Raw genomic sequence first — 25,460 nt, forward strand, 5'->3', positions numbered from 1 at the left:
AGATCCCAGTGATGAGGCTTTTATGGAAGGGGTTAAAAGACTTAATCCCCCTATTTCAAACCTGGCTCCCGGTTGGGAGCTAAATGTGGTACTAACTAGACTTATGGGCTCTCCTTTTAACCCAATGCATAAGGCTAGCCTTAAGGCACACACTTACAAGACCGCCTTCCTGGTGGCAGTCACTTCAATAAGAAGAGTTAGCGAACTACAGGCCCTTTCAGCTCTAGACCCATTTGTCACTATCCACAAAGACAAGATGGTACTGCACACTCACCCATGGTTTGCGCCCAATTAATTTCCAAGTTCCATGTGAACCAGTCAATAGAACTACCCACCTTTTTCCAGGACCCCACTAACTTGGCAGAAAGAGGTTTACACACACTAGATGTGCACAGGGCTGTTATTTACTATCTGGAAAAGACTAGACCACTAAGGAAAACCAATCAGTTTTTCGTCTTTGTGGCAGCTGGTAGAGGAGACCTTGGGGCCTCATTACAACCTGTCAGGTTTGGACTGCGGTGATTCCGTGACGGCGGTAACAAAGTTTCCGTGTCTGCAAGGTTGCGGAAAGACCGTCCGATTACGTGCTGTCGGTCACGCGCACCACACGGATGCGGAACCGTTGTTACCGCCATCACGGAAAAAGCCACGGAAATGGACATAGCGCTGCCACAAGTAGCGCAAAAACCGTGTCCGCCTCCATCGCCACGGACATGGAACCGGAAATACCATGATCGCCAAAACAGGAAACAGAGAGGCGGCCATCATATGAAGCACAATCCATTGGCATCCAGAGTCAGCATAAGCAGAATCCACACTGTGAGAAGGCAAAAGGGACCACCAGCATGTCTGCCAGGATTCCAGCTCAGAGGCAGGTCAAACAGCGCTTTAGTGAGGCGGAGCTAACTGTTCTGGTGGAGCATATAGTGGAGCATGCAGAGATGCTGTTCAGTGCCGATCAACGGCGTGCCACACAGCAGCGGAGGAAGGAAGTGTGGGCGGAAGCAGCACGCAAGTGCACTGCTGTGGGCGTGACTGTGATGAGCGTCAAGGACTGCCACAAGCGGTGGGACGACCTCAGGCTGAGAGTTCGGAACCTGATCTCCACACACCGCCAACGCAGCAGTGGAACAGGTGGAGGACCCCCTTCCCCACTGAGGCTGCAAGCGTGGGAGGAGCGTTGCAGCAGTGTCCTCCACCTTGAGGGCATCCATCGGATCGGGGAGGCTGAGGCAGGAGTGAGCCCACCTGCAGATGCTGGTAAGTGGTGAAACATGAATGCCACATGAGAATATGTTGATGGCATGACTGGGCCAAAGGACCCATTAACAACTCCCTGCCCCCCCCCCCCCGCCAAGCAGTGCATGACTGGGCCAAAGGACCCATTAACAACCCCCCCCCCCCCCCCCCAGCACAGCAGTGCATGACTGGGCCAAAGTACCCATTAACAAACCCCCCCCACCCCCAAGCAGTGCATGACTGGGTCAAAGGACCCATCATGATCTGTATGGCAACCAATATCACAACAATGCATACCCCCAACAATCAGATGCATGTAACTAACACTATTGAATGATCAACCTGTATGATGCATGTGATGCACCCATCAGCCACCACCACAACACTAATTGCATGTCCTCTGTGTCTCCACAGCCGTGTCAAGTGACAGTGATACTGCACAACAGGCCAGGCAATCTGCACCGGCACGTGTCCAAGCCACTGCCCCTGCACAAGAGGATGCTGCCAGCAGTTCGGCATCTCTGCCCCCAGTACCAACTGCAACAAATGTGCCGGCCACCACCACCAACATCCCCAGCGTCTCCACGCTGCCTGAGTTAACACAGGTGCCACGGGAACCCATCGTGCCCACCCAAACCAACACAGAAGGCAGCTGCACTGCAGAGGAGGCGGCCTACATTCAGCGAGTGATACTGTTTCCTATTGCGGAACACCATCTCAATTGCACGTGGTACTGTCAGCTCAATGTGGGTGCAGTCAACTGCACCTATGCAATTTGGCGTGCCTGCTATGGCATGGAAGGCCAACTTGGTGGCAATGACCTCGGGGAGGGTACGGGGGTAGGGCTATGTGTTCCGACACATGGCGCAACAGAGCATCCAGTACCTGTACCAGGATTTTTGAAAAACAGGGTTGTGATATGCCGTGCAGCTCACCGACCATGTGTTTATAGGTGCCAGTGCCAAGGAAATGCAGCACAGACACAACCTTCAGGAGGGGGGGGGGGGTGGCGGTGGGGGTGTCTACGTGGCTGCTGATGTTGTCCTCAATCATGGCAGTGATGTACAGGATTGTTGGACGGTCCAGCCGGTATAGTGTGTGGATCTGTCCTGGGGTAAGGTTCCAGGGTGAGGCCCTGATGCATGGTATTGCAGGCTGCCTGCGGTGTTGTGCCGGCTGGACAATGGGGTTTGCCATAGGTGCAGGGTTGGCTGGTTGGCGCCTGCTCCTCCTCCTCCTCTGCACCATTACTGCCATCATGTGCAGTGTTGCCTGTTGGTTGAGTAGGCCCAGTCCAAGTGCAACTAGAGCTACTGTCTGCATGGTTTTGTGTTGTGTTGGGCTGGGTGTGGCCCTTTTGTAGGCTCCCAGTGTGCTGCTGGGTCCAGCTGGGCTGATTTGGTGCACCTGTGCCCTGATTCAGTTCAGCAGGCACTGTTTAACGTCATGTTCGCGTTGACGTCGCCACCGTGATCACGGTTTTAATGCCATTTTTCTGGCGGTGTTTCCGGGTCTGCGCTAGTTGTGATGCTCGCAGTGTTTCGTATTGCCGGTAACGGAGGGGTTTCCATGCAGGTGGACTTTACGGGACCCTTAACTCCACGGTGGCGATTGGGGGAGGTGCTATTTCCGGGCCGCGGGTCATGATTGGGCGGACGCGGAAACGGTGCTGGTATGGTTATTAATTCCGGACCGGAGCACTTGTAATGAGGCCCCTTGTCTCTAAATCAGCCATCTCCTAAGTGGATTGTCAATTGCATCACACTCTGCTACACTCTGGTCAAGAGAGATCTGCCTTTCAAGCCCAGAGCACACTCTACTCTGGGCACTGGGGTTTCATAGCATTCATTGCAAATGTCCCTCTCGAGGCCATTTGCAGGGCGGCAACCTAGAGTTCTGTACACACCTTTACAAAACACTACTGCCTGGATTGTCACTCTAGGTCAGATTCTCAGGCGGGACAAGCTGTCATGATGCCTACCCCCGGGCATCCAGACCAAGTCCATCAACCCCGGAAGCAGGCATCATATTACCTGGAGCAAACCCAGCAACCCCTGTTATGGGCTATCTGGGTACAGTCCTGGCGCCTACGGCGCCAGGCTCATATGTTAAAACTTACCTGATGCAGACCATGCTGCAAGGGATCCAAGCATCCGAGCCCATGTGAGGCTTGAAGGGACTATTTTATCTTATGGAATATTTTGATACTCGGGTGTGGCTGTGGAGGAATACTTACCTGGGACTACTTTGAAGGCTATTTAAACCACGCCCGAAGAGCAGCACATGCTTTGCGTTATTCTGCATCCAGCAGCGTAACGCTCACCATGTCTGCAGTCAGCATCCTGCCACGCCCGCCTCGAGTCCAGAGCACCTAGAAAGAAGGGAAAGAAGAAGAAAGGTTAGAACAAGAACTCTACTGGATTTCTTACCTGATTTCGGATTCAGCGCATCTTCGAACCAGAAACAGACTTCATTTTAAAGGCGTCGCATCGCCAGCAGCAGCGCCGTGCCATACTCACCCTTCCTCGCAGCATCTCCACGATCCGGTGCTGTCTCCATCTCCTGGTTGCCGCATTCCAGCACCTAAGGGGGACAAGAAAACAACAAGGTGAGCCAAGGGAACAAACGAGGACAATCGCTTGCCACCATATGCTTACCTGATTTTACCGCAGGAGGTATTATCCACCAGCACGCCAAATCTTCCTACGCTGCACCTGCAAGAAAATAGAAAGCAGTGAGTTAAACCTTGGCATCATTTACCAGACAGTGTTACAAAACAAGACTCTTACCTGAATGTTTTCAGCTGCCACAAGACGATCATCTTTTGGGTCTAAGCTGCAAAAGAAACAAGGAATTGGACAAGAGTGATTAATCAGACATTTTGAACTCATTAGAACTATATACTTACGGCCTTTCGCCCGGAGGTTTGGAGCCAAGATTTATCCAGAACTCTTCCAATATCCTCAAGCCAGTGAAGTAACTGGCCATCAACGCACCCCTGCATTCTTCGCAGGATGGAGAGCTCATCATACAAAACTATAAGGTGAGCTTTGGGAAAAGGAATGTCAGAAGTGATAAGTGGGGACGCAGTGAGGTGTTAATACTCAAATCCACGGGTGGCGAATTCCCTTTCCCCGTCTTTAGGTGACTACTTCTACGGGTCAAGCAGACGAAGCTAGGTGGGCCAGTCCAGTCAGTCATCTCTGCACTACGCATCATGTTGGTGGAGACCGTGACTGTCCAGTTGCGCTCGACACCCCTGTGGGAGCCTGGTGAGCGTAACACAAGCGGTACGAAGACATCTCTCGACTACTGTTCTTTCTCACCTCCCTCCTCCAACTCTGTGAACTGCTTGCTAGTCTGTGCACAGCATGTGATTCCAAGCCGATTCACAAGCATCAGAAGACATCCATTACTTACCGTAATAGCATTTCTAATGATTGTAGCTTAGATACACATGCACCCACCCTTCCTCCCTGCTCGGAGGGAAGGAACATAGACATCTTACTACTACTACTACTGTCTTTCTGTACTCACTCACAATAGTCATAAGGCTCCCTCACGGCAGAAAAAATACAATCGGAGGGACATCGACGTGTGAGGGATTTTGGGTACACTACACGTCACATTAGGGATAGTGTTACAGGCACGCCCATGTCGACGATTCACGAAAGACAAGATGCAATACTCTGCGATTACCACTACATGTTGGACTATATGCACAGCATGTAAATCTAAGCAGATAAAATAATCAGAAATGCTATTACGGTAAGTAATGCATGTCATATTCAGATGCTTCATAAGGCTTACAAATCCCTTCTCACAGGTCAATAGTACCCCGGGTATGTACGTGACCAGGAGGTTCGGGAGTGTATAACTTCCCCCTTCACCTTGTGTTCAAGTTGTGCCCACACTTGGCAGGTCAATTTTATCATGTTTGGAGTTCTCGAGGTCCTTTTGGTTGGTGTCATTATGGTCAACCTTAAGAGGTACGGAGCCGCCAGGGCCCTTTCCGCCTCTATGTGCCTCCTATCTGCTTGACGCTCAAACCAGTGTAGTAGGAATTCCGCTTGTGCTGCCACATGGTATGTCTCTAGGTCAGGTAGTGCCAGGCCCCCTTTTCCAAGGGAATCACTAGATTCTCCCAGGACACTCATGCCTGCTTCCCGGCCCATATGAACCGTAGTATCTCGGAGCGTACCTCTCAGAAGTATTCTCTGGGGTTCGAGATAGGTATGTTCAGGAACACGTATAAGAAGCGTGGGAGTAGTACCATTTTAACCAATGATATCCTCCCAAATAAGTTAAGTGGTAGTTCCGTCCACGTATTCACCGATGCTTTGGATTGTTCCAACACTTTACAATAATTCTGATTATATAGTTCTTCCGCCTAGCGGGCTATATTTATTCCCAAATACCTGGTGTAGGTGTTATGACATTGAAATCCATATGCGCAGCAATGAGTTTAGTGCCCGCTGTAAGTGGAAACAGCACTGATTTTGTGGGGTTAATCCTCAGCGTGGAGTATACACCAAAGTTCACTAGGTACGTCATTACACCGCCCAGGTTGTGTTCGGGGTCCTTAATGTAAAGTACCATATTGTCCGCGTACAGAGATATGACCACTTTGCGTTTGTATAATTGTATGCCCCTGTGTATGTCGCTCCCTGATCCGCACCGCCAGTGGTTCAATCGCCAATGCAAATAGAAGTGGTGAGAGCGGGCACACTTGTCATGTGCCTCTCTCCAAGGGTTTGGCCGGTGTTGGTAGACCATTCACCCGAACTTTAGCACTGGGTAAGGTGTAGAGTAGTTGGATGAATGTGATACATTCTTCCCCCAGACCCAGTCTGCAAAGTACAGTAAACAGAAAGGGCAATTCTACAGAGTCAAACGGTTTTTTGGCATCTAATAGTGTCGTCCCCATAGATTCTTCTTGTTGGACAGCTGACATCAGGCCAAACATTCTGCGCAGCCCATTGGAGGTTGATCAGCCGGGAATAAACCCCTGACTGGTCCGCCTTGACACATCTGTGTATCAGTGGGGCCAGCCTGGATGCCAATATTTTTGCCAGGTCTTTATTGTCCACGTTTGAGGGATATGGGGCAATACGAGGAGCATTCATCTGCTGCTTTGTCTGGCTTCAGGAGGACTACTACCACTGCCCCTCGCAACGATTCTGGTAATTGACCATCTACCAAGCTTTTCCTGTACACTTCTAGTCGGTGTGGGGCTATTTCGGTGGCAACGCATTTGTAAAATTCGGCTTTGTAGCCATCTGGGCCAGGAGCTTTCCCGAATGGCAATGATTTAATCGTGGCTAAACTCTCTTCCAGGGGCAGGGGGCGGCCCAACCATTCTTTCTTTTCTGTCGTACACCAGTATAGTGCCACCTTATCCAGGTACGCACTCAGTTCCTGCTGTGTTGTTGGAACGTGTGAGGAATACAACTGGCTGTCCAAGGTTTTGAATTCTCGGACGACGTCTGTCTCCGAACTTCACGTCCTACTGTGCATCTTTGATAGATATGATGCTACCGGAGTGTTGTCCCTCCCCATATTGTCACACTGCCACCCTGCCCCAAAGGTACTTCACTTCTCTTTGTGCAAGCTCATTAAATACATGCAGTTGTTCCTTGATCTCAGCGTGTGTGGATGCCCACGCTCCCTCCACCTCTGCCTGTATTTGCTTGATTCGTGTCTCAGTCTCTTCCAGCTGTTGTCTAATTTGTTTGAATGTCCCCACCTCCCTGGATATACAATCTCCCCTGACTACACATTTAAAGCTTTCCCACAAAGTAGCATACGATCCCACGGACCCCACATTTTGTTCAAAAAAGTTGTAGATGGTTCTGGATAGTCCCTCCCAGAATGTCCCATCCGTCCAACTTTCACTTTTAAATCACCACTTTGTTCTCTCCCCCCCCATTCCGTCAGGCATTGTCAAGGCTGGGAGTACTGGTGCCTGGTCCGATAGTGTGTGAACAAGAATAGCAACGTCTGTTACCCAGCTAGCTAGCGTGCGAGAAATAACAAAATAGTCTAATCGTGATGTTGAGCCGTGAACCGAGGAGTGAAATGTGTACCCCCCGCCCCCAGGATGCCTTACCCTCCAAATGTGTTCCCCCACCCACAGCCAACACATGTCCCGCATTTTACTCGTCACCTTAGATATTGGCCTGATGGTTCCATCCGATCTGTCCTGGTCGGGGTTCATGACTGCGTTAGTCGCCTGCCCAGATAATGTTGCCTCTAGTTGCTTATTAATCCACCTTCGGTGTTCCACCGAGTCCTGGTTAGGCCCATAGAATTTGATAAGTGTGTGCACCTGGCCATTTATTGTCCCTCATATCTTTAAAGCCTGGGAAGTTCATGGATGGGTGAGATGGTGGGCTCTACTTACTCTACTTAGGCAAGAGGGTTCTAAATATGGGTTAGCCCCACTATTACATTCAACAGATTGGGTACCAAAACAGAAGAGGGGAGATGGTTATATTACATGGCATGCTGGAAAAATGGGAGGTATGCATAGTCAACAGGTATGCTCCCAATCATGATACCACAGTTTTCTTTAGGTCTCTGTATGCACGGATGGGCCCCTACAGGGTTGGAACCGTCATATGGAGGTGATTTCAACTGTACTTTGGATCCCACCATCGATCGGTCCGACCAAATATTCCAGTTTAGGATCCTGATTGTTTATTCCCAGGTACCTGAAAGAGGTCTTACTCCATGTCAGAGGCAGGACCGGAAATGCTGCATCACTAAGTGTCGCTGTCTCAGCCAGGGGGAATAGGCAAGACTTGCTCTTGTTTATTCGGATCCCCGTTATCGTATTGAAGTTGTCTAGCACTTCCAAATTTACCTCTGCGTCCCTGAGGTACAGTAGCGTATCATCCACATACATTGACACTACATGCCGCACCCCATCTATCTCTATGCCTGTATCACCATATTCCTGTCTCAGGAGTGCTGCTATGGGTTCCGCAGCCAGTATGTATAGCATTGGAGACCGGACACCCCTGCCTTCTCCCTTTCTGCAGTTCCCATAAATCGGAGAACATGAAGCCTGTCCTAATCCTGGCCGTCGGCTTAGTGTATATCAATTTCACCCACCTCATGTACTTTGGCCCTACTCCCATCCTCTTCATGGTGGCATATAGCTAGTCCCAGTGGACGGAGTCAAACGCCTTAGTGGCATCCAATGAGGCGACAGTGCATTGCTCCGCACTATCCTTCGCACACAAGATTACATGATGCAATCTTCTCAAATTTGCAGCTATGTTTCTCCCCCGTACATACCCTGTTTGATCTCGGTGGACTAGCATCGGTATCACTTTCCTAAGTCAGTTCGGAAGGAGTGCGGTCAGTATCTTGCTGTGTTGATTTAACAGGGACAGCGGTCTATAAGAACTACTATCCGTGTCGTCCTTGTTCGGTTTGTGGAGTGGAATTATAACAGCCTCTTGAACTTTCCGGGAGACTACCCAGTTCATATGCCTCATTGTATACCTTGGCCATTAGCGGAGCCAGTGTATCTACATATGCCTTTATAAAACTCCCCGGTTAGCCCATCCGTACCAGGGACATTCTCGGAGGGTAATGTTCTAATGGTGGCCACGACTTCCTCTTGGGTAATTGTCTCTTCCAGAATGCCCTCCTGATGCTCATCAAGCCTTGGCAGGGTGATCAGGTCTAGCACATCTTGTATTCCCTCGTCTCATGCCCCATGTGGGTCCATGTACAGTTCCTTCTAATATTCGTAGAAAACTTTTATTCCATCTTGCGTGGGGACTGCCTCCCATTCTGCATTCCGGATGATATGTATCAGGGATCTCGCTTTCCCGTTTTTCTATAACCAAGCTAACATTCTCCCAGGCTTATCCCCTTGCGCATGACTACTTGCCACATACTTCGCATAGTAAAATTTCCCCAACCTTTCCCAGTGTGTCATACACATCTGCCGCAATCTGATCTCCTCCTCTAGTTGGTCCTGTCCTCCCTCCACCCCCATAGTTCCACTTCCAACAACTTCTTTTCTGCATCATTGAGGTAATTAGTAATGACTGTCTGTATTCCCCCTGCCGTGGCTGTCATCTCGCCCCTGGTCACAACTTTATATGCTTACCAAACCGTACCCACCCGTTCCACACTGCCTTCATTAGTCTTAATGAACTCTGCCGTGGCTTTCCTAATGTGTTCTAGAAACGCCTTATCTTGTAGTGCATCGCTTCTCAATTTCCATGTGGGTACGGGCAGTCTGGAGGGCACCACCCTCCAAACTGCTGCTAGGGGCGCATGATCTGATAGGACTCTGGCCTGATATTCCGCCCCATAAATTCCCTGATGTATTCTTGTGCCGCAAACAAATAATCCAACCTAGTGTGGACTTTATGGGGGGCGGATTAGTGTGAAAATGTTCCCTTATCGCCATGTATAGACCTCCATACATCTTCCAACCAAAAGTGTTGCGTGAGGGTACGCAGGACCTTAGCCGGCAGAGCTGGCCTTTTGTATTTGGTGTCGGACCGATCGATGGTGGGATCCAAAGTACATTTGAAATCACCCCCATATGACGGTTCCAACCCTGCAGGGGCCCATCCGTGCATACAGAGACCTTAAGAAAACTGTGGCATCATGATTGGGAGCATACGTGTTGACTATGCACACCTCCCGTTTTTCCAGCATGCCATGTAATATAACTATCCTCCCCTCTTCTGTTTTGGTACCCAATCTGTTGAATGGAATAGTGGGGCTAGCCCATATTAAGACCCCTCTTGCGTAAGTAGAGCCCACCATCTCACTCATCCATGAACTTCCCAACTTTTTAAGTTTCAATGCGTTTAGATGTGTTTCCTGCAGTAGAGCTATCTCAACCTTTTGTCTTCTCAGGTCAGAAAATACCCTCTGCCGTTTAACATAGCTATTCATACCCAGGACATTCCATGTCATGCTTTTTATCCCATCACCCATTTTTTATCTTCCCCTCAACCTCAGCTGCTGTTCTGGGACTGCTCCCCATTATCTCTCGGACAGTGTGTAGCAATTTCTTTATTATTTCAGGCTCCCATTCTACCCTACTCCACCTCCCACATCCCCTCCCACCCCAAACATATAACAAAACTCCCCCCAACCATAACTGTCTAGCAATTTAATGCATTCTTAGACTCTCCCTGCTTCCGCTCCTCAGAACCCCCAATACCCGTGGGTCCTAGTTACCAGCAGGTGGGTACAACATCGTACCCTATAAACAAAGGATATGGGGTGGTAGGTGGTCTCCTCCCCTGCGTTGGTGCTCCTGCCTTTAGCTAGCATTCATGACATCAGAGTTATTGTACTTGCTTAGATGGGTAATTTCACATTGGTCCCCCATGGCAAGGGTGTCCACATTACTAAGTACATTCTATTCCAGTCACATCCTCGCTGCTGCCGGGCATTCTCCCCTCTTCGCTTCTGCTCTCTCGGTCAGTGGTAAGATCTTGCCATTGTCCATCCAATCGTTTGGTTCCGATGGTGTCTCAAAAAACAGGACCTTTCCGTTATAAAATATTTTCAAATTGGCGGGGTATATCAGCATGTATTTCACACCAGCTTTTTTAAGTCTCACTTTCATGGCGATGAATTGTGCGTGGCTCTTTTGGACCTGCAATGTATAGTCTGGGATATATGGCCAGCTTTTCAAAGGCCCTCTGTATGTCGCCTCCGTTCCTGGAAAATGCAAGGATCTTTTCTCGATCTTTATAGTTTAGGACCTTTGCTATTATGATCCTCGGTGGGGCCCCAGGTGTCGGCTTCCTAACTAGGAAGCGGTGCGCGCGTTCAATGGTGAACCCCTGCGTCAGGTCCTCAGCTCCTGCAGCAGTAGGTTTTTGACATAGTTGGTACCTTCCATTCCCTCCGGGAGGCCAACCGTCTTTATGCTGTCCCGTCTCGCCCTGCCTTCCACGTCCTCTGCCCTATTCTCCAGCAACTTCACCTTTGCCTCAGTATGTCGACTTCCTTTGACATCTGTATCTTATCCGCAGTGTTCTCTTCCATCTACTTTTCCAGCATAGATGTACGCTCATCTAGTCCCCGGACATCTTGCTGCCGCAACAGGCCAATATCAATCCTCACTTTGTCAATCTTTGCTTCTATCGTTGCCTGCGAGGCTGCAAAGGCGTTGAGGATCAGCTGATGGCCAGGATCTGCTTCTTCATTTTGACTCTGTGTTTGTTGCTGCTTACCACGTTTGTCATATCCCCCTCAGTACCCGTCAACCCCTTTGTGAAGGCTTCCATGGTGGTCTGCTTGCCTTTTGACTTTTTGCTTTTACCTGCCATTGGGTCAGTTATGGCTCGTCTTCCCTCACTGACCCAGGTCCTGGTCAACTTGCAGCTTAACTATTCCTATTCTTGGATGCCGTTGCGGGGGCATCACAGGGCGCTCTGGCTGTCAGTTTCCTCGTATCCCAGCTAGAATCCCTCTGGCCGGCCTCTTCGATAGCACAATCTAGGCTCGCCTGCCTTCCCGTCTAGTCATCCTGCAGGTGTGGCGTGCCTCCCCAAATTTTGTGGCTTCTCAGTGTAGCTGCAATTTTCGGGTGCGCTTTTCTAGCTCCTTGTGCCCCCTCTGCACTTCACCTGAGGCAGTGGGTGCACTGAGCAGACCTCCCAAGTGGACTCTGTCACAGTCGCTCCATATTCCTCCATTCCCGCTGTGCACCTTCTCATCTAGTTGCAATTGGGCTCCTCTATGTCCAGCTCCTGTTCCCCTCTATCTTGTGAGGTCCCTTGCCCCTCTTGGAATGTTCTTCGCCAGCCTACTGTCCATTCCTGGCCGTTGTTCTTGAGAGCCTATGTGCTAGTACCCCAGTTGTTTGGCTAGCGCTGGTCGTGCATTCTGTGTTCCGGCCAGCTCCTAGCCTCTGCTGCACGGCTTATCTGTCGGCTCACGTGCCTCCAAGGCCTGTGGTGCCTCCCCTGCTTGGGCTGACACTGCCTCGGGGGCCGTACGCACAGTCTGTATACAATGAAGCCATACTTTCCAGCTGCTTGCGCCTCACACAACAGGCCTTATTACTTTTATGATCTCCCGTCTTCTTTGTGTTTGCACTGCAATGGCTCTGTCAGTCATTCGTGAACCGCGTTCCTCTGTGTCCACGGTTCCCCCTCTTGTCCCACAGACGCCTCCTATGTCTATGGGCCCGTGGGGTCAGGCGCAGCACGTGTACTGTAGGATGATTAACTGCTGTCCTCTTATTTACCTACACATGGGCCGTTGCGTTCCAGGTGCCTTATGTTTTTATGCACCTCCGCAGGGCCCTAGCCCTTCGCCGTGCCCTCCACTTCCCAGCAGCGCCTCACCTCCAGATATCGGGTGAGCAGTCCGACTCGCTTTCAGCATTCAGAGTTAGTGTTGGGACACTCCAAAGCGCTGCAGCACCAGGCGTCGGCGACCGGCTTTGTAGAAGTCCCCGCCATCTCCTGGTGTGGGCGATGACGGCAAGGAGGCAGAAGCTACACCGCTATACCAAAAGGAGGACTCGGGAGTCTTCATTTACCAGCCTCGCAAGCCAGCCCCCAACCGGGCAACAGTAATTGTTGCCCTGCCCGTTGTGCAATTTTCTGGTTTTCTCACATGCATAGAAGGTCACCAGATGTCGTGTTCGGTCCGGACCACAGGATCTATTAGTGCCTTTCGGTGCAGGGTTGACACCTATGATGTTCTCTAGCTAGGTGAGCTTCAGGGCTGCCAGCAGGAACACACTCTCCACACAGCGTCTGCGTCGCGTTCACTGGCAATGCAGTCCTTTGTTTGTGGCAGCCATTTTGTATCTTCCGGCAAGCTGGATGCAAAATTGCTGTTCGCCCGTTTCCTGGACGTTCTTCTCCAGCTTCCGAACTGCAACTTCATATGCCAGGCACCTTTATGTATGTATGTATGTATGTATGCATGCCTCTGTTCTGAGCTTCGACAAGCAATATTACTTCTGATTTCCTTAGGATCATGTCGGATCGACAGGAGCAATGGAGGAGATGCGTCTTACTCCATGGCCTATTAGCCTTGCCCCTCCCCTGTCTCAGTAGTTCAATAAGGGGGCTATTATGGGCCTGGCTGGGGCACCTGGCACAGGGTTTTTCCAACTGGGACCTTTCTACAATGAATACCGCAGAAAAACTGTCACCTCCGAGGGTGTCTCTCAGCAGGACCTCCACCATCGTCTGCATGTTACTTTGATCCCGAGCCTCAAGCACCCCAGTGATTCTCAGATTGTTCCTACTGGACCGGGATTCAAGGTCATCTTGTTTATCTGACAGTTCTTTGAGGGCTCTCTTAACTGAAGCCATTTCTCTTGTGGTGTGGGCGATTCATCCTTGACTGTAGACACCCTGTCCTGCACTTCATCCAAGCGGTCCTCGTGCTTGTCTAGACACACCTGCATCTGGTCCACCTTGCATGTTAGGGTGCTAGTTTCCCGTCCCGGGATTGTATGCTTGTCTGCACTTGTCCCAACCTATCCTCGATGTCTGAATGCACCCCATGGGTCAAGCGCCAGGGGTGAAACAGTGCCACCTGGGGATCCTTCTTCAAGGGACAGTTGTTTTGGATGTGGTGGGGTACTCAAAATGCAGTTTTGATTGTTTGCTGGACTTTTAAGATTTCGACATGATCATTAGCCAGTCAAGGGATGTTCTCTCCCAGTGGTTGTGCCTTCGGTCAGTGTTTGAGCGATACTCAGCGTTCCCCCCAGGGCTGCAGTGATTGACTGTGTTTCACACGGAGTGGGTATCGGGAAAGAGCCGCTGATCCCTCTCTTGCACACCTAGCGCTCGTGTTTGTTGTTAATGCGCTGCTGTAGGGGCCAGTGCTCTTATGGGCCAAAATGTGGGCTGTTTCCCTGCAGCATATTCACAGGTGCTGTAATGACTGACCGTCCCTCTACGGGATGCAGAGGTGCTGGCTAGGGTCTTTCCGTCTCGCCTCTTGCTGGGAGTGTTCCACTTCTCACAGCTCCCTCCCCTCGTAGAATGGGTGTCGTGGGAGAGCCCCCAATCCTTCTTGTGCACATGTGTCTGCTGTTAGTGTAGATCTAGTGCCAATGCACCAATATGCCAGAGTGTGGGTTGTTCCAGGTAGCAGGTCCCACCTAAATTGGCGCGGTTCGTCCTCCGGAGTGCTCTCCCCCCTTTTTGGATGTGTCTCAAGGGCTGAACGCAACCCTCCAGGAATTTGGCTTGTATTGGTCAGTGTTGAGGGATACACAGCCGGTCCCGCTCCACACCGGTTCTGCTCCTCTGCAGTGTTCTCTCAAACGTTGCAGCGCCTGGTTGAGCCTCTCATGGAGTGTGTGTCGGATGAGAGCCACCTGTCCTTCTTATGCACATAGTGGCACGTGGTTTGTTACTGTGCTGTTGTAGGGATCAACGTTCTCATGATCCACAGTTTGGGCTGTTCCTCTGATGTTTTAGGAGCCATTGCGTCCCCCCTCCTCGCCTCTTCCCCCCCCCCTTTCGCCGAGTGGGTGTCGGGTAAAAGCCCCCAGTCCCTCTCCCGCACTTATGCCTGTTGTTGCTGCGTGGATGCAGGGCCGGTACACCAGTGGGCTGGAGTGTGGGCTGTTCCGGGGTGCAGGCCCCTCTTGGATTGCTCTTCCCCTCTTTGAAATATATCTCAGATATGTCTTGGATATTACGCACGACCCTTCAGGTGTGCGGGATGTGTTGGCTCTGTAGTTAGTTGCTGACTCACCCCCTCCCACCGTGTGCCCAGGGTTAGATGATGGAGGCCTCTCAGGTCTGGTAGCATGTCTCCCGGGTCTTTATGGCGTTGCAGTTGGGGGGGAGGGACAGGCGAGCAGGTGAAGGACGATGGGCGCTAGTCCCCCCCTGCATCCCCAATGGGTTTTCCACCCAGGGGTTCCACCTGATGATGGGCCCACCCGCCCCCCAATCCCCTCTCCTCACCTCGGGTCTGGATCATTCCACCAGCACTAGTCTTCCCGCTGCAATGGATGCCGCTCAGGGTTTTTTGGTGTTATGCACCCAGGCTCCTCCAAGAGGTTTTCTTGTCTGGCCCCTGCTGCTTTCTGGTTCAGGAATTATGCAGCTTTAGCCAATTGCCCGCCCCGTGGCTGGGTGAGCTCCAGTCTATGATACGGGCCGGCACCAGGGACCGTGCACTTTTCTGTGTAGGTTTGCATGCCAGGCCTCCCCCACCCACCCCTGCTCTGCAGCGCCTGTCCCTCACACAGTGCGGTCTTCGTACTCAGTATGCTCCTCATTCGTAGGTCTGCACCTTTTTCGTCTCCGCTGTGGCACCCCGGGTTCTTGGATTTTACTTAGTTATGCCCCATAGGGTCAGGCAGTTTTGCAGGTGTTTTTCGGCAGGTTTGGCAGTCTAATTTCGGCAGGATGTTTCCCAGATATCTGGAGCTGAGCGGGTGTTCACAGGCCTGCGGCCATCTTGGCTGGGCTCACTAGTTCCCTCTTCAGATTGGATACCCTTAAGGTCATTTTCTTGGTTGCCATCACTTCCACGAGAGAGGTCAGTCAGCTCCAGGTGTCTGTTTACCTCCCTATTTGTTTTTTTCCAAAGAGAAGGTGACTTTGAGAGTTGAGCTGTCCTTTCAGCCAAATGTGGTCTCGGATTTCCATCTCTAATAGATCGTATGCTTTTTTTTTCCTCTGCCTCACCCTTCCTAGGCAGAGGAACGATTCCATCGTCTGGACTTAGTGCAGGCCCTTAAGTTCTATGTCTCTTGTACTAGAGAGGCTAGAAAAGATGACTAGCTTTTCATGGGTTATGCTAGCGCTCGTGCTGGTAGGCCTGTCGCCAAATGGACCCTGTCAAGGCGGATCATTCTCTGCATTTCGGAATGCTATGATCTGGCTGGAAAGTTTGGGCCTTAGGGTCTCGGAGCGCATTCTACTAGAGGAGTGTCTGCCACCTCTGTCCTGGACATCTGCCAGGCTGTGACGTGGGCTCCTTACTGCTTGGCTTCCCTTGCGGGCCAGGATGCCCATTTTGCTTGGGCAGTCCTCCAACGTTTTCTGGTTTATTTGATGTAATTGCTTCCTCCCTGCTCCAGATTTACCTACTGCTTTGTGAGTGTAGGGAGTGGGAGCAAATAATTTAATACACATTTCTTACCTCTCTGTAATATTCTTTCTGATGGATGTTCCTCCCACTGATTACTCATCACCCACTGTACCTGCCCCTTGTGGTGGATTGCTGCTACACCTCAGTGCCTCAGCTTCTGTGTGCTAGGGGAAAAAGGTGGAACTGAGGTCACGGGACGCAGGAACCTCAATATATACTTGCCCCAATGTCTTATCTGGCAAGGGAAGGATGGTCCTGCTGGTCCAAACTTAAGGCAGAGCTATTAAGTGGCGGCACTTGATATTTTGATAAGCTGCAGAGAATTAAGCTAGGATACTTGGCTTTGCCCATCGAGTCAAGGGAAGAGAGTTTCTTCTGATCCTGGAATAAGGTCTGGTGCGTGCAGGTTCCAGCAGTGCTTCACTGTAGAGTTAGAGTGCAGGAGCAGAGCCTTACCTTTCTTTGTCAGCTTCCAGCTGCTGCTGGAGGAGTTCAAGCATTTTGCCAAGGTATGGTACAGATAACCCATTTCCAATCATAGCTTGGAGGCTTATCACGTCAGCACTGCCTTTTCAAACATTTTGCGGCCACACAAGCTGGTATGGTCGCTGCATTCACATTTTTTTGGGCACAAAGTAAGGTTGTGTATTCAAAGTGAAACCCAGTCACCCATTTATATCTGGTTGTGTCTAACCTGAGCTCCTAAACTGGATAGTCAGGAAGTCTGTAATCGCATATGGCACATGCTTGTTTTCATGCTTGCATGCTAAGTAAACCCAGCCTTGTTCTCGAGTCTCACTCACTTCAGTCGTGGTCCCCATTTTAATGGGAACATGCAGGCAGCAAACTTTTGTTCCCTGATTTTTCAAGTGAGCATACTCTCATGAAGGCTTAGTAAAAACAAACTATATTGTTAGGCAGGAAATTCCAAAAAGTTGCAGGGTAGGTACGGCTAAGCAGCCAGACTGTGCACTTTGGAAGGGAGAGGGGTTATTATTATTATTATTACTATGGTATTGAGTACAGACCTAGCTTTGGGCAGCAACGGACCGCTTTACAGATGTTTAAAACAGTACAGATGCGTAACAGGGTGCTTTTCAGAGTTAACAATAGAAAAGATGTACAGTGAGGGTAGGATACAGAGGAGGGTGCGAGACAGGCATGCTATCGAGAGACGACACAGAGAACAAAAGTTTGTTTTAAACTGTAAACTTCTTTATTTAAAGTCAGGATGGTGTAAGGCCTAACTTGCCCTATCTCAAATTTGGGAATTTCCCTCAAATGATGCAACTAAGGAAAGTCTAAGTCTGCATGTCCAAAACCTATGTCTGTGTCAAAACCTATGCTTGCCGTCACATCTATCTAAACCGAGTATAAGGATTCTCTTGCTCAACAAAAAAAATTGTATTCAGAAGTAAAATGCAAAAACATAGTTCTGCTGGGGCTCTTTTTTGGCTCCCTTCCCTAAGTTCAAAGCATTTTACTTCACAAAGTTCTACAAGGTTTCTCAGGGTTCCCGTCTCCAAGCGCTAAACGCCTTCTGGTTTGCAATGTTCAATGGATTTCTCAGGGTTCCTTTCCCCGAGCACTTTGATTCTTCTGTATTCAACAGGTCTCTGGGTTCTCCTTCCCAAAGTTCAAAGTCTCTTGTGTCACTATTCAACAGCAGGTGTCTTGTTCTCAGTGATTACTTTCATTAAGTGCTTTGTCACTATATTTAACAACAGATTTCTTGTTTTCATGAGTTACTTTCATAGTTGGTTGGGGCCCTTTGGTCTAGCCACAGTTGATAGACAGCGCGGTCCACCCATTACAGGTCGCCCAACCACATGCCCTTAGCTTTCCAAGCTCTCCTCATTGTGTTTCACTCAAGTTTCTCAGCAATCACTCGGTTCTCTATTTAATTACTTTTTCTGCTTTGTTACAATAACCTTTCTTTGGCACCACTTTACATTGCTTTTCCTTATTTTGCTCACACTCCAATTTTCTCCCCTTTTCTACTGCACGATATCCTCTTTGATACTTGCAAGGGTTTGCCCATTCTTCAGAATTCTTAAAATTCGTGTCTTTCTTTATGCACGGTCAGTCTGATAGACAGTTTAACTTTCCTGCGCGCCTAAGCGTCATTCAGTTCATTGTACGCATCTACACTGGATTGTCCTCTTGTTAAGGCTTCTCCCCTTCGTTCGGAGACTTTCGTCAACGTGCCGACTGCACACGACCAGTCATTCGCATTCACTCGCACACCGTGTTTCTTAACAAACTGAAACTCACTGGTCACTCAGTGTATTCTTGCTGCTTCTTCGCTTTCCTGTTTTCTTACCATAGGCACTCCTGGTTGTTTCTCCACCCAGGGGGACGAGCACTCTGAAGCTACTGGCAAGGGGATGCCTGCTCACACAGACTTGTTTCACTACTGATGTCAGCTCCCCGGAGACTCAATTCTCTCGCCACGCTCCCGCAGACCACCCCTCTCTGCTTCACTACTGCGTATTAGCGTTCTAGTTTCTTCCGCTCCACAACAGCTCAGCTTGGCTTTCTTTCTGCACCTCTCCCATCGCCTTCTGATTGCTCTTGGGGCTTTCTCCTTTTATACAATTGCCAGTCAATAATAGGTTTGCAGGTGTGAGGTATCAGACTCGATTGCCTGACTTTGCTTGAGCCTATTAATGGGACATGTTTGGTTTGAGTCATAGTATTCCTCCATAGCTAGCTTCCTCGTCTCAGTAGTATACTGGTGTTTCGAAAGGGGGGTATGCCTTTCTCTTTTAGGCGTCTTCCTCGTCCCAGTACTTGGTGTATTTTCAGAGGGTAGGACAGGATAGGAATGGTAATATACTATAAAAGCTGAGGGAGAGTAAATTGGTGTTGGAAAAGGGGGGATACCATGTCTCGCCTTCAGGCATGCTTTTCCCAGTCCCCAAGAACCCTCTACTCGGGTGACCCTCCCTTGTGTGTCCACTCCCAGGTTCGGGATCCAAAAGAGATTTTCCTTCCCTGGCCACCTGAACAGAAGATCCCTGGGAGAGTACCATCCAGTTTCTCATAAGGGGTACATCTGTGTACAGGGTAGCGGGAAGAAGGGGGGTGGACAGCGTCTAGCGAGTCAGGTGGCATGGAGGGCAACGTGATGGCGAGGTGTCGAGGAGGAGAGATTCCTTGAAGAGGTGGGTCTTGAGTTCTCTTCTGATTTATAGGAGCGTGGGGGCGACTCTGATGATGGGAAGGAGGTTCCATAGTCTTAGTTTGTAGGCAGAGAAGGCTTGTTTTCTGGTCCTTTCTTTTTTTTCCAGCAGCAGATTTCAAGTCTGCATGTGTCTGGTGGTTCGCTGTCCGCGGTAGATGCTGACATGTTGTAGCTGGATGACTTAAGGGTGACTGCCTTATAGATGATGCAGCAAGACTTGAAGGTGATTCTTGCGTGCAGTGGGAGCCAGTGAAGGTCGATGAGGGCCAGTGTATTGTGGTCGTACCTGTGTAGACCCTTGATGAGGCGTATGGCTGCATGTAAGATACCTCTAATGGGCACAAGGGAAGAGGTTATGAGCCCTTCGAGGAGGGCATTGCCTACATCCAGGTGGCATAGGACCACTGCTTGAAAAGTGGATCTAAAGCTCTCCGGAGGGAGGAAGGGCTTGACTTTCTGCAGGAGGGAGAGTTGATTCCAAGCTGTCAGAGTTTTATTAGTTATGTGTGTCTTGATGGAGAGGTGTTTGTCTATGTGGAACCCGAAGCACTTGGCGCAGGAGGGCTTGGTACCAGCATATAAAAAACATTAAAGTATCTCCAAAAATCATGAACTAATCATCTAAACAATAATCAACTTGCCGGCAAGTAATACTTTCATGCACAGTACCTGCAAGTTTGTTTTGAATATATCGTTTTTTTTTAATTGGCTGAATTTGCTATGGATCACTCCCAACCTTTTGAGACCATTATCATTTCAGCAGTAGGTGGCTCCTTGCCATTCAACTGTGTTGACAGCACCCACTCCTTCATGTGATGGCCCTTGCTGGAGGCACCCTGCAAGAAAAGTTAACAAAGGTGGAGTTCAACGCTTACCTGGCATCCAGTGATAGTCTGTGGTCTAGGGGCCACATCTGATATATCTCCAATGGGGTGAACAACTCCTCCTTTGGGTGACACCCTCAATTAACAGGGTTCCAGGAGTCAATATGTCCACTATCACTACTTTTCATGCATTTATTAATTCATACATTTTGCACCTGCAGAATGTATTACGTATTATGTTTATGCTTGCCAGTTGTCATTTGGTTATGCTTTGTTCCTGTGTTTACTACAGAGATGATTTATTTTTCTTATTGATTTTAGTATTTTAATTGCTTTTGGACATCACAACAAAAGCATAAAAACTAAATAATGAAAGGCTTATTCCAAAATGAGTTGGCAGAGGTGGAAATCAAACCCAACTGCCATGCAAAGGAGGCAAATGCTCCTGCAACTTCACAACTAGCTCTGTGAAGATTCAGACTGAAGGAATACCGTAGAATGGGAACAGTTAGTCTTTGCTCAACTTTTTTCTTGACCATTCATGCTCCTCATTACACATTTTAATAAAGAAGACTATCGTTTTTTTGTAATGCTGTGGTTCTCTAACAACAACAAAAAGTATACATGCGCTGTTCCAAAGCGGTTTTGGCAGAGATGCTCAATTGGACGTCAAGGTTGATTCTCTTTGCAAATTCAACACTGTGAAGGTGAGTCCAGCAGAAGAGTAGATGAAGAAAAGCACATTGACATGTATGGATATAGGTTGATGTTCTTCTGCAGTTTATCTGGCTTTATCTGTAATGCGAAGAAGCTTAACATATTTATTTTCCCATTTCTACTATTTGTGGATTAATCTTTGAGTTTACAAAAGCAAATACAATTTTAAAACGTTTTTTAAAAAGCATTGGATTGCAGGGGCATTCGGAACGTGTTTATCAACATAGAATGCAAACTGTTTGCCCTTGCTTCACTTTTCCCTTCGGTCATCCAAGCCACAAGATCAGCATCATGCTGTATTGCCTTTGACATGAGTCTGCTTATTTTGCATCACCATGCACTCTGCTTCAAACAAAATCTCACACAAATGCTGCACAATGTCTGCCTATTGCCACACTGTTGTGGACAGGTGCACTTAATTTCTCTTTACACATATAAGTGACTGGGGGGAAAAAAAGAATCAAATGGAGATCACTCAAAGAGCCACCCTGTTTTGTGGGCATTGGGCTTATCGCATGTCTGATGATATTTCAGTTTAGGAGGCCATGTAGTAAGTTCTTTTGCTTTCAGAAGTTAGGAAAAGTGTGTCCTTAGAAATAAATGGGGCAATCTCAATATTTGGCTCCTAATTATAATGAAAATGCAGGAAATACCAGAGTTCAAGAGCAGCTGCAGAAGCGTTAACCTTTGGGCTGGTAAGGATGAAGGGCTCAACAGACGAGTTCCAGAAACAGGTTTGACAATCCGTGAATAAGGCTGTGATTTCCATGCTCACAGGGGCTTGCAGGAGTACAGGCAAAGAGGGCGAGAACAGTGACTGAAAGCTTAAACATCTAGTATGTGACCCGGGCTGATGGAAGCGGTAAAGGGAGCTGATGCGCAGTGGGTGCGTAGGTCCGTTATGGAGTCTGGTTTTATTGTTGGTTGTGCTGACAGTTCTCGTTTGTGCGTCAGCATGCAGAGACCAAAGAGAGAGGTGGGTGAAACTTCACCTGGCATCATTGGCAGAACCCCCTTTAAGGCAGCACAAGAAGAGCTGGATTCAGTTTAGGCCGCAGCAGCCAGAGAGTGCAGCAGTGTGGCTTAGAATCGAATCACTGGATGCTCAGTCAGGAGAAAGGGCTACAGGACATGATGCTTGAGGGTCCCACAAGAAAGAAAGGGGTGTGGCAGGCAGCTGCTTAGGTCCAAGCAAGGATGTTCTCTGCTGGAGTAGCCACATGTGAACAGGAGAATAAATGCGGTTAGCATTCCAAAGAGGCAGCAGGAGCTCCCACCATTTGAAGCAAATGGTCCAAGAGCTCAACGGGGTACTCATTGGCCTGCAGTGTGAAGGAATTCAGCTGTTCGCTTGAGTCAGAGGAAGGGGAGCCCGAAACCAGATTCACATGAATTACGAAGGAGTTGAAGTATGCAGTACTGTCTCTCACCAATACTTTACAGCTCAACGTCTTTATCTTCAGTCATTCCGAAGTATGTGTGCCACATCCATTCAAACCTGGATGGCATTCATATTAAGGACATTTGTGGGTTCTAGAGGGAGCCGACATAGTCAACAAGAGCCAGATAAACCCTTGCAGTGAAACACAAAAAGCCACAAACAAAATGTTTGAGCCACAGGACTTGACTACTGCTTGTTAGTGATGTTGCTCCTGTTCAGTGAGCAAGTCGCTATCACTGTGCTAAAAAGGCTTTACCGCTATGCAGTCAAATAAAAATTATAAAGCCATCACTAGCCTAAGACTCTAACACACTTTCACAGTGCAGGGTATCACCTTGGGTCATAATGTTGGCTCTTCTTAGGGCAGCAAATGAAACACAGTTGCTCCTGCTTTCAGGCCGACCCATGTAGAGTTTTCCTTATCTGCAAAATTGCTGTAAGTCAAAATACCAAACGGGCAATCAAAAATTCAAGATGACTAAGAATTAGAAAAAAATGACCTTGAGAGGGCTTTGTAATATAACTGGCTGCAGCAGTGAGTATACAAAAGGAGATTGGTATTGTGACTTGCTGTTTGAAACAGCCTACATGGTATCTTTGAGGGAAACTGACCTGGGAATGGTAGGACCTTCCAGGGACACGTACGCTTAGTTACATTGCCTGTGTGACTCTGGATGGAAAATCGCCTGCGGAATAAGAGGTACAGAAATCATAAGGGAAAAAAAACAGAACTTGAATAAGTAGTAATTTTCTAAAAGGGATGGCTAGATTGAGGGTTATGAATAACCTAATTTACAAACACTATGGTTGTCCACAGAAGATCTCGGCTGTTCTGGTTACAGCACTTCAGGCTTGGCGAAGTCTACAGGACATACCAGGGTCATCTCCACCTTTAGATATTATATTATTTTGTATATGCATGAGCTCTCTTGTCTTATTTCTAGGAGCGGTTGCATTTGATGTGACAAAATAATAGTCTATATGGTACAATTATGAAGTGTTCTGCTTGGATATGTTTGTGCTTTTCTAAAAATTATTATTTTTAAAGTGTTAACATTGTCAAACAGTTAAGCAAGTAGTAATATTGAAGTTAAAAAAAAATCTTTTCCTAGGCAAAGACACCCAACACCACAGTTTACACAGCGATGCTTCACAGATGAATGGGTTTCAGTCGGAGGAATTGAATCGGTTGCGAGAGGAGGTCGAAGAATTGAAAAAACAGAAAGGCATTTTTCAAGGACAACTAGCCGAAAGAGATAGTTTGATTGATAGTATGGTAAGAACTTAATTTGACATTTTAAGAGTTCCTAAATAATTTTACGCAGGAAGTAGTACCCAACTTTCTTGGTTATTTTTTTTTTTTAATGATGTTTCCTATGTACTTTGTGTCCGTCTCTTATTTTAGTTGATGTTTCCCCAAAAATGTGTTTATTTTCTTTGTAGCAGTTAACTTTCTCTTTTTTTTATTAATTTGTTTATTCTCATGCTGCCATTGTGAGGCCCTGTACCGTCATTGCAGCAAGAGTAGCTCCCACTTCGATGTCAAAGTGCAGCACCTCAGAAAAAATGCAAAGGCACACAAATTGATTTAACTTGCTTCATTCCACTGTCCAACCTTCTGCCTTTGGTTAATCTGGCACAAAGGGTAGTCTCGCACCAGTCACAGAGCTATCCTTAATGTACTATCCTGGTCATCTGGCATATCAGGACTAAAAGCTAACGTGGGCAAAATCTTCAATTTTTGCAGTAGCATATTCTACTGTCTGGTGAACCTTTATACTGTACATGTCAGTATTCTCTCAAATTTAACAAAGTTTGACATTTACAGATTGTGACTTGGATAGATTTGCATCCCTTTTGCTGCATTTCTCCTAGGAAAAATGCATGCATTCTTATCGGAGAATAAGAGCAGAAATTAGTCATGACTAGCCCACACTGGATGGGGCGAGGGTGCTCAGACTTTCCTTACATCTTGCCCAACTTATACCATATCTTTCATGCTTGAAAATTGATTTGGGCTCAATGGATTAAAGTAAAAGATTCAGTTTGCTGATGTACTTTTTGAAATGTGGCGACAAGCAAAATAAGCTCACAAAAACTGATTCAGTTCGTTTACAAGTTTGTTGTCAGAAAGCAATCTCGTTTATAGTTTTGTCAAAATAGTTTTTTGTCCTGTAAGTCTGTGTGATTCTTTTGGCAAATGGCTTAATTCCTCCAAATTAATTGTATGGCATTGGGACCTTTCTGTTTCTCACAATTGTATGGGCATTAATACTTTGACTATTTTTCCCAGAATGCTTTCTTTTGTCCGACTAGTGTACTCATACCTTCAAGGACTCTTCAACTCTGTCCTCATACTCTCTCTCACCTTCCGCTTTGCTTGAGTTTTTCATTGCTTGTCTATTGCAGCCCAACCTCTCGCTTGCTAGACTAGCCTCATCTTTCCAGCTCTCAAAGCACTTTGCACTGACATCCTGGTGGTGAATCCAGTTTCCCATGGTCCTCTGATGATGCATACTGCTAGAGTGGTTCCTGACCTTTTCTCCCTGGCATCTCTGCTGACTAAACAACACTACCTCCAGGATTCTGAACCCCACAAGCAACTTTGGTTCACCTGTATACAGCACAACAAAGGTTTAGGTGCATTCTGCTCACAGCAGTCATCGGACTACCAAACCTAAATGGCTAAACGCCTCTCAGGTCCCCACAGCTTCTCCATTTTGCTTGTACCACTTCTCATACTATAAAGACTGTTGAGATGGATTTTCAGAATCCACAATTTGGGTGGATTCTGAGAGGCCAACCTACTAGCCAAAGCTAGTTAAAGCAGAATAGCAGAGCAGTATGGTTTAGGCTCATTAGGGTGAGAATGGTCTAGTGCTGTGCAATGAGCACACACAGAGCACTCCAATAATTCAAGTTAGATAGAAGATGTGTAAACATACACAATTATTTATTTGCCCTTAAGAAT

The 25,460-nt window shown here is 48.1% G+C and overlaps 1 protein-coding gene across 2 annotated transcripts in view; it reads left to right on the plus strand.

Annotated features, from left to right (window-relative positions):
• Positions 1 to 25,460, plus strand: part of USO1 (USO1 vesicle transport factor) — a 1,608,467-nt gene that overhangs the window by 1,188,652 nt on the left and 394,355 nt on the right. For both annotated transcript variants that reach the window (XM_069630579.1, XM_069630578.1), the window contains one exon: positions 23,602 to 23,765. In XM_069630579.1, the coding sequence (XP_069486680.1) occupies positions 23,602 to 23,765 (164 nt within the window). The remainder of the gene's footprint in view (positions 1 to 23,601; positions 23,766 to 25,460) is intronic.

The sequence above is a fragment of the Ambystoma mexicanum genome, chromosome 6q (genome assembly GCF_040938575.1).
Source record: "Ambystoma mexicanum isolate Mex_15411 chromosome 6q, UKY_AmexF1_1, whole genome shotgun sequence".
Classification (NCBI taxonomy): domain Eukaryota; kingdom Metazoa; phylum Chordata; class Amphibia; order Caudata; family Ambystomatidae; genus Ambystoma; species Ambystoma mexicanum.